This window comes from Physeter macrocephalus, chromosome 14 (genome assembly GCF_002837175.3).
Source record: "Physeter macrocephalus isolate SW-GA chromosome 14, ASM283717v5, whole genome shotgun sequence".
NCBI lineage: Eukaryota > Metazoa > Chordata > Mammalia > Artiodactyla > Physeteridae > Physeter > Physeter macrocephalus.
In genome coordinates this window covers 43,228,691-43,237,271 of record NC_041227.1, presented here as the reverse complement: position 1 = coordinate 43,237,271, position 8,581 = coordinate 43,228,691, and the positions used below count along the sequence as shown (strand labels likewise).

General features: G+C 59.4%; 1 protein-coding gene across 1 annotated transcript; it reads right to left on the bottom strand.

Annotated features, from left to right (window-relative positions):
• Positions 1 to 4,277: 4,277 nt before the first annotated feature.
• On the bottom strand, positions 4,278 to 6,949 carry NKX2-2 (NK2 homeobox 2). Its single transcript, XM_007122990.2, has 2 exons — positions 6,626 to 6,949; positions 4,278 to 5,714 (listed from the first exon to the last, which is right to left on the bottom strand). Exons 1-2 carry the CDS (start codon positions 6,882 to 6,884, stop codon positions 5,152 to 5,154), a joined length of 822 nt encoding a protein of 273 aa, XP_007123052.1. The 5' UTR covers positions 6,885 to 6,949; the 3' UTR covers positions 4,278 to 5,151.
• Between the last annotated feature and the right edge of the window lie 1,632 nt (positions 6,950 to 8,581).

Sequence of the window (8,581 nt, the reverse complement as noted above, 5' to 3'; positions counted from 1 at the left end):
GGAAAGTGTGTGTGTGTGTGTGTGTGTGTGTGTGTGTGTGTGTGTGTGTGTGTGTGTGAGAGAGAGAGAGAGAGAGAGAGAGAGAGAGAGAGAGGGAGAGAGGGAGAGAAGGAATTGGGGCGTTGGTGAAGGCAATAAAACTCAGATCGCTTCCTCGGAGAGATAGCGGCGGCTATAATGCGCTGGGGGATCAGGGGTTTATTTGCAGATCCTGGATAAAAGATGATATATCGACACAGTTTAGAGTGTCATTGCGCCCGGCCTCTCAGGAAGCCACAAGTACATATTTCCTGAAATACCGGCCAATACAATATCTAATCCACACGCCACCTAAGAACGGGAGGGGAACCTTGGCATCTCACAAGCTGGCGCTTGGTTTCTGAGATCTGGGCCGGGAGATCCCACCGGGGCTGGATCTCGTGCGTCCGACACCCCCTCCTGTAGCCTTTGTCTTCAGGCCAAGTAATCACTTACTGTTGGGCCTTAATAAATACGTCTGAGAACTGTCCTTATGCTCGGTAAATATTGGATTAGCTTTTCAATGACCAGGCTCTTGAAAAGGCTGGAGAAATCCACACCAGGTCTCAACTAAGCCCAACAGTCAATAGGTAAGGAAAAGACGCTATTTCCTTGGCTGGGTGGGGAGCGTGGAGATGGGGGGCTCCTACCCTTATCAAGTTAGCTGATTCTACTGAACATGACAGCAGTTGTAGAAAATAGAAAAAAGGGGGTGCCCAAGTTTTGGATGAGCTGGAATTTCCACCTGGCCCTTGATGGGTTCTATTTCTATGTCCACGGGGCCCAGCCTCAACAAGAACTCTTTTTGTCTAACACTTTTTTTTTTTGAGGGATGCTTATGGGAGTTTCTGACCCGGCTCTTGCGAGAGAGGATGACCCAAAGGATCTCTGGCCGCCCCCCTAACTTTGCTTAGGTGAGGAAAAACCGGGCAGATTCCTTGGAAGTTCCGCTCTGTCTCCCTGTTTTGCAAACGAAACGATGCAGGAGACACTGAGGATTAACGAGCAAGTCCTTCTCTCCTCCAACACAGGGGTGCTGGTGGTGAAAGAAGTTTCTGAACCGGTTTCCCGTCGTGGCACCGAGGCGCCAGAGGGATCCCGCGCATGTTTCGAATGACAGGGGGTTGGTAATCGAGGGGTCCGGCTGGATGAAAGCGGCCTCAGAACCGACTGCGGCGGAAATCGAGCTGGGCCTCGGACTGAGCGGTCTCGCGGCGTCCCTGAGCCTCTCCTGCAGTGCGGGGAGGGCTGGCTTCGCGCGCCCGGGCGTCAAGACGCATCCAGTGCGGGAACAAGGGACCTGGATTTTCATCTACCCTGGAGCCACGAAGCCCGTGGCCTCTGAGCTTCCCCCAGGCCCTGGGCACCTCGGTGTCCTCCTGAGCCCGGCACGGTCCGATGGCCTCTACTCCGGGCTCCCAGACAGACAGGAGAGGCCTAGCCGCCAGCTGCGCGCGCAGGAGCAGCGAAGTGCGCGCAAAGGAGCCCCGACCCTGAACGCCGACGTTCGCAGACCGGAGCCCCAGCTTAGAGCCAGTATTTGGTAAAGAGACAGAAGCAGAGACAGAGACAGAAAGAGAAAGAGAGATCTCCAGCTCTCAGAGTGTCATGGGGCCTAGGCGGGGCAAGCGCCCTCTGAAGCCATCAAAGACAGGGGTGGCTGTTTTCCCCTCCTCCAGCCTCCTCCCCAATAGATATAGCACGAATTTTTAATGCGTCTTCCTTTCACAGACAACAATACAGGGTTTGAAAGCCGGACACAATTTGGGTTTTGTGCGGTTCCCTCCTCGCGCTCCCTCGGCCCAGCTGGCCATATGGAATCCAGCATGGAGCCCGCGGATGACAAAGGGACCCAGTGACAGGCCCAACAAAACCCCAAGGAGACTTCTGCCTGACTCCGGGATTCACTGCCCGCGATAAGCGCGCTGAATGGTGCGGGGCGGAGGGGGGCGGAGGGGGGCCCCTTCTCCCTCTTCCCCTTTCGCTGTCCCCTGCGATCCTTTCTCTGTCCCTTTTTAATATGCACGCCTCTAACATCCCTGGCTCCCAGCTCTCCCATTGTGCCGTTTTGTGCGGCCCGCTGTAGATTGGGCGAAGATAGACTGCCGAAGCGGACCCCGCGCCGGGTGCGCTCCCAGGGCGCTGGGGTTAGGGCCACACAGGCTCCGCGGGCGCTTTTATTGACTCCATGGGGACCCGAGGACAGAGAGGCGGGCGTCGGGCCCACCTCCCCGGCTCCCAGCCGCCGGCGCGCACACCCAGACTGCAGGCCGGTAGGCCTAGCCACTACCCCAAACGCGCCCTCAACGAGCACACGTGGATGCCTGCGAGAATTTGGCCCTTCCACGCTGCCTCCTTCCTCTCTGGAGGCCGAGGGGAAGCTCCTAGGATCATTTTTGGCCCGCGGAAGTTTTGGGTCCCGGAGCAGTCAAAATCAACCAAGTCTTGGGGCTGTGCCTCAGGCCTCCTGACAACCCCACTCCAAGAGGCTCGGAACTCTCACCTCCCCTGCTGACGGATGGGGGTAGAGGGCAGTTACAAGAGGAATGTTGAGTGGTTGGTATCAGGACAAGTTGGGCATTCGGCTATTGCAGACACACGATTTGGGGAGAATTCTCCTGGCCTTTGCAAAGAGCAAGAAATAAAACCCCAAACGTTTCCAAGCTAGTGTGGGGAACAAAGGTAGACTTTCCCGCATTTAGGAAAACCTGGAAAAGCCCAGTCGAACCTGGAGATATGAAAGGACATTTAGGAGGATATTAGAAAGACTCCAGCGCCCTCAATTATCCAGGGGCGGCTGCGCAACGCGGGAATAACGTGTAATCACGTCCCCGGGCGTGTGGCGCTGAGTGCTATTGACGCGCAGATTTGGTCACACGGATAATCATGTTTGCTTTAGATATTGAATTAAATCTGATCATCAACTAGAGGTAGCGGAGAAAGTCAGCTGGGACCGCTCCCTTTGCTCGGCCTCCTCGCCCCCGCCCCCAGCCATGAAGGTGGAGCTCCAGAGAAAACCAGAGATACAGTTTCCGAATGGGGCCGACTTTCAATCCCGAGGCGTCTCCAAGCGCGGTCTGAGCTGCAGAGCGCCGGGTATTTTCGGAAATCAGCGAGATAGAGGAGACAGGCGCCCCTGCCCCCAAGTCCGCGGGGCCCTCTGAGACGCTCCCCGGCGCGGGCAAGTATGCGCCAGCGTCCTCCAGGGAGCTCTCCCTGAGGCAAGGGTGGGATGGGATCAGATCTCTAGCAGGGAGGGAACGTCCGCCCTCCCCGGGCGAACGAGGGCGGTGTGCTCACCTCCCGCTCCCCTTACCGCAGCCCAGGAGGCCGCGACGCACCACCCCACACCCAGACCCCTACTTTCTAGTGAGAAATTCGCCCAGCTTCACGCCAGAGAGCTGGCCTGGGGGACCGCGCACAGCCAGATGCTAGGTGGGGACGAGGCGCGGCATCCAGTCCAGGGACAGAGGCGGGAAACTCGGAAAGAGTGGGGATGGAAGGAAGGCTCGGTTAGCAGGGATCGCCTCTGACTCCCGCTCCCTGGCTCTCCCCGGCCGAGGAGCCCAGGGAGGCCGCAGCACATCCACCCACCCCGTAGTCTCCCGCGCCTGGGTCCCCGCGTCCCTCCTTGTAGCCAAAGCTTGGAGCGCCCCGAAACGCGCCCCCGGCCCCCGCGCCCAGGTCTAGGCCGCCTCCCGGCCGCGGATTTGCAAAGGGGTGGGGAGAGAAGCCGACCAGTCTCAACCTCAGAGCCCCCCTCCCCTTCTTAGCACGAGGTAAATCAAATGCAACAAAATGAAAGTCATCGAGTGTAGTGGCTTCAACAGCTCCTCAGGCTGAAGGAGCCACTCGTAGATTTGGGCGAGCGAGGGGGGCATGCTCTTCTCGCCTTTGCGTTTTCCAAAGTCACTCTTCCTCCCGCGCCAGGGCGCTGCCGCCCGGATGCAGACCGCGCGTGAGGCCGGGAGACAGGCTGGGAGAGGCCGAGCGACCCCGGGCGGCGGGTCAGCCGCTCGCAGGCCCGAGGCCCAGCGCTCCCGCGCGGGCCCGGAATCCGAGGCGCGGGGCCTGGCTTGCCCGCCCGGGAGAGACCTGTTCCGGAAGCCTCCCCAGTGCCCCTGGTGCTCCGGCCCGCAAGGGATGCGCGGGGGAGAGCCCGGCCAGCGGCCTGGCCCGGCTCCTTGCCCGAGACCTCCTGCCCGGCGCAGGGCGACAAAGTAAGACAAACGGGAGGGCCGGGCTTGGTTTTTTTAAACACAGGAGTTTTATTAAAATTCTTATTTAAAAAAATTGAAAGCTTTCAGCGCCCGGCGCTCTTGGGGAACCGCACGGAACCGCTGAGCTCCAAGTTCCGGGGCTCAGGACCCGGAGGATGGGGCAGGGGGCTTCTCGCTCGCCTACACATTTTTCCTTTTTCAGATTTGAGAAGTGTTTGCACTGAACAAAATTAAAAAAGAAAAGAAGACAGCAGGGGTAACCAAATATAAGCAAACCAAAACAAACCACAAAGAAAGGAGTTGGGCCCTGAGGGGTACAGGCCCTTCCTGAAGGTCATTTTGGCAACAATCACCACCAATATTTACAACGAAAAGCGAAATCTGCCACCAGTTATCAGAACGTTTACATGGCCATAAATATTTAGCATTTTCTTATTTTAAAAAAAATGGAGAAAAAAATCCTCTATATTTTTAAAGTGTTCTCCACTTGCTTCAGAAGAAGACGGCTGACAATATCGCTACTCACACAAACATATTTTACAAAATTCACAAAAGCGGGGCGGGGGGGTCTTTTTCTCCTTCTCAGATGAGGACGTTAACGCTGGGACCATTCGGTCCCGGGGAGAGACAGAGAAGCGAAGCTGCGCAAACATTCTGTAAACACGGCTTATGGTTCAGCCGTCTCCAAAGGTTCAAACGGAGAGAGGGATGAGGCGGAGCTGGGGGGTGGAATCTGCCTCTCCAAGGAGGTGCAGGCAACCTCCTGGCGCCTCCCCAACGGAGCCGAGAGTCAACTCGACTCCATAATAATAATTATAATAATATAATAACCACTGCAAGGGCCGAGTCCTCCTCGCCTCCGCCGCTGGGCTGGGGCCTGGGCCTGGGGCCGAGAGTCTCGGAGGGGCGACGCTCACCAAGTCCACTGCTGGGCCTGGACCAGGGGATGTGCTGTCGGGTACTGGGGGGTGCCGGCCGAGCTGTACTGGGCGTTGTACTGCATGTGTTGCAGAGACTGCGCGCTGTAGGCCGAAAAGGGGATGCCCGCCTGGAAGGTGGCAGCTGCCAGGTCCTGGGCTTTGAGCGCGTGGCACGGTTTGCCGTCTCTGACCAAAACGGGCACGGCCACCCGGCGCGGCGAGGGCAGGGGCGTCACCTCCATACCTTTCTCTGCCCGGGCGCGCTTCATCTTGTAGCGGTGGTTCTGGAACCAGATCTTGACCTGCGTGGGCGTGAGGCGGATGAGGCTGGCCAGGTGTTCGCGCTCTGGCGCCGACAGGTACCGCTGCTGCCGGAAGCGCCGCTCCAGCTCGTAGGTCTGCGCCTTGGAGAAGAGCACCCGCCGCTTCCGCTTCTTGCCGGCGTCCCCTCCGCCGCCGGGGGTCTCCTTGTCATTGTCCGGTGACTCGTCGGCCGAGGGCTCCGGGGACTTGGAACTCGAGTCCTGGGGCGCCGCGCCGGCTGCCAGCCCATGCACTGGGGGAAAGAGAAGCCAATCAGGAGACTGGAGGCCGCGCGCGGCCGGGCCCGACCCCGCGCTCCCCGGATCCTCCGTGCGCCCTCGGGCCTGTGCTCCCCGCAGCCAGGCCCCGCTGCTTTCGCCCTGACCCCCACCCTGCTCCACGCCTGACGAAATCGTCGGGGTCCGCCCCGGGGAAAGAGAAGAAGCAGCAGGAGTAGGGGCTCGGTGTTCTCGTTTCTAGGGCTTTGCCCAGTGTGGGTGCGTATTTTGGGGGGGGGAGTGGCGCGCGGAGGAGATCATCGCGGGCTAAGGGCTCCGGCCCCCTTAAGCAGTTTCCTCTCCGGAGAGACGTGGGCAGATTTTTAAAAGAAAAAACCCACAATCCCGGCATTGATCGGCTCGGCCATTTAAGGCAGGTTTTGGGGGCTTTCGTTTCTGCTTTCCGACTTTCTGGACACCCTCCGCACCGCACAAAGCGTCCTCTATGAAGTGCAGGGGGCAGGGTGAGCTATTTATACCCGGGCCACCCTCTCCCCGTACCCCGAGGCAGGTTGGCTCGCTCCAGTGCTCCAGGCCAGTCCTTCCCGGCTGTCGGAATGGGGGAGGGGGGCTCCGGCCGGAGCCGTCAGTTCTGGTTGACGTCTGTAACCAGCCCTTGGGAGGTATTCCCCTCCCCTTCTTCCTCCTAATTTCTCTCTTTGGAAAAAATATCTGAGACCAAGTCTCCTTCCCGGACTAGGGGGTTCTGACGAAGAGGGAAGAGGTAGGGCATCCCAAACAAGTGTTAGGCATCTTTCTGGGGGCGCTGGGTGAGGGATCCGGCTTACAAGGCTCCATCCCTTTTCTGCCCCCCGGCGTGCGGCCCGGGCTGCGGCCACAGTAACAGAGGCGGTCACAGCCGCGGCGGCCAAGTTTCGCTACTTACGGGAGTACTGGAGGCCCTCGGTGCTGGCCAGCCAGCGCGTGTACGGGTTGTCGCTGCTGTCGTAGAAGGGGTTCTTCAGGGGCAGGCTCTGCACCGTGTCCAGGGAGCCCTGCCCCAGCGGCCCGGCCCTCTTGGCGGGCTCCGGCCCCTCGCTCTCCTCCTCCGGCCCTTCGGCCACCGAGCCCTCCTCATCGTTGGTGTCCGGCAGGTCCAAGATGTCCTTGACCGAAAACCCCGTCTTTGTGTTGGTCAGCGACATGGCCGGGACCCGGCAATTTATGCCGCAAAGTTGTAGCTTCACTTGGTCAATTCGTTGCGCTCTCAGTAGGGGCGGGGGAGGGGGTATGGGGAGAGGGGTTGGGGGAGGGGAGGGGGGATGGGCTTTAATTATTGAGATTATTATGTTTAAGAAAAAGAAGGAAACTCTGGGAAAGGGGAGAAAAAGAAAGAAAGAAAGAAAAAGAAAAAGCCTAAGGCGTTGCCTGTGTCTTCTCTGCAAGCACGCGGAAATGGACGCGGGGAGCCGGGCGGCCTGCGCGCCAGCGCTGCGGGCCGGGCCCGAGTTTGTAACTCCAGGAGGGGTGCCAAGGCGGCGTCAGCTCCGGCTCCGGCGGCCGCTCAGCGCGCGGTGGCGGCTGGTGGCGAGGAAAAAATGGGCCATTGCCCGAGCGATCAGTCCATATAAGGCTGGGCTCCACTCACGAACCTGGGGAGAGGGGGGGAAGAGGGGGAGAAAGAGAGGGAGGGAAAGATAGAGGGAGGGGGAGGAAAGGGGGGAGGGAAAGAGAGAGAGAGAGGGAGGGAGGGAGGGGGAGCGAGAGAAGGGTGGAAAAAAAGGGAGAGGGAGACATTAAAACGCAAAGGTTGGACACGTGTGGGCGGGTCTTGGAAGTCAAGTGGATGAAGACTGTATTTGCAGATGTGAAATTGTGGGTTTTGGGGAGCTCCGCGCTCCCAGCCAACGGCCCTCTAGAGCAAGATGAGAGGTGTAACGTGTCAATTAATTGCAAAGACGGGGCGAGCCTTTTTTACCCAGTATTTACATACAAAGGACCACCGCGTCGCTCGCGAGTCCACACACTTGAAAGGGCAGTTTTAACAAATTGCATCTTTAAAAAAAAAAGAGGGGGAGGAGGAAAGAAAACAAAACAGAAACCCGGAGGAGGAGAGAAAAAGAGAATCCTCCTTAACATTCACCGGTTTCCACCTCCCCGCCCCCCCCCCCGCGCCTGCCCCCAGCAAGCCGGAAAATTGGCGATTTGTGGCGCCTTTGGAAAAGGGGGAGGAGGCGCAGGCTGAGCCGCGGAAATCTCTCCTTCCCATCGCTGGCCGTTCCCTAAACAAGATCCGGTTCAAATGGCAAGAGCCCAACTTCTGTAAGCCTCCTAGGTCAATATTTTGGTTGAGGCTTAAGGATGAGTACTAGAAATGACAAGGCAAGTAATTGATTCTAGTTAAACGCCGAAAGAGCCCGAAACCCAGGAGAGGAATCGGCTCGGGGCCGGCCGGAGCCACCACCAAGCGACACCACCTCCCCCGCCCCGACACCCTTTATTTGCTAAAGACATTTATTTCTTTCTCCCCTCCTCCCCCTCCCCTTCCCCCCAGCTCTGTGCGGCTGAGCAGGACCGCGCAGTTCACTTTCTGCTTTGCGGGCGCCCGGGGAGGGGCGGTGGGGGTGGGGAAGTCTCCCTCGGGCCGCGATCGGCCCGGCCCCACAGCCTCCGGGCCCCGCGGGCCGCGCTCTCCGGGTGGAGGGAAGGGCAGGCGGCCCCGCGCCCTTCCTGCCCCCTATTATGCCTCCCTTTCCAGCCTCCAGCGGTGGCAGAGCGGGGGGGGAGGGGGCGCAAGGGTAGAGGGGAGGGGGGGAGGGGAGGGGGAGGGGCGGGAGCGCTGTCTCCAGCCGGGGTGAGGACCCCGAAAACCGCGGGGAAGGGGGTCGCAGGGCGGGAGGTG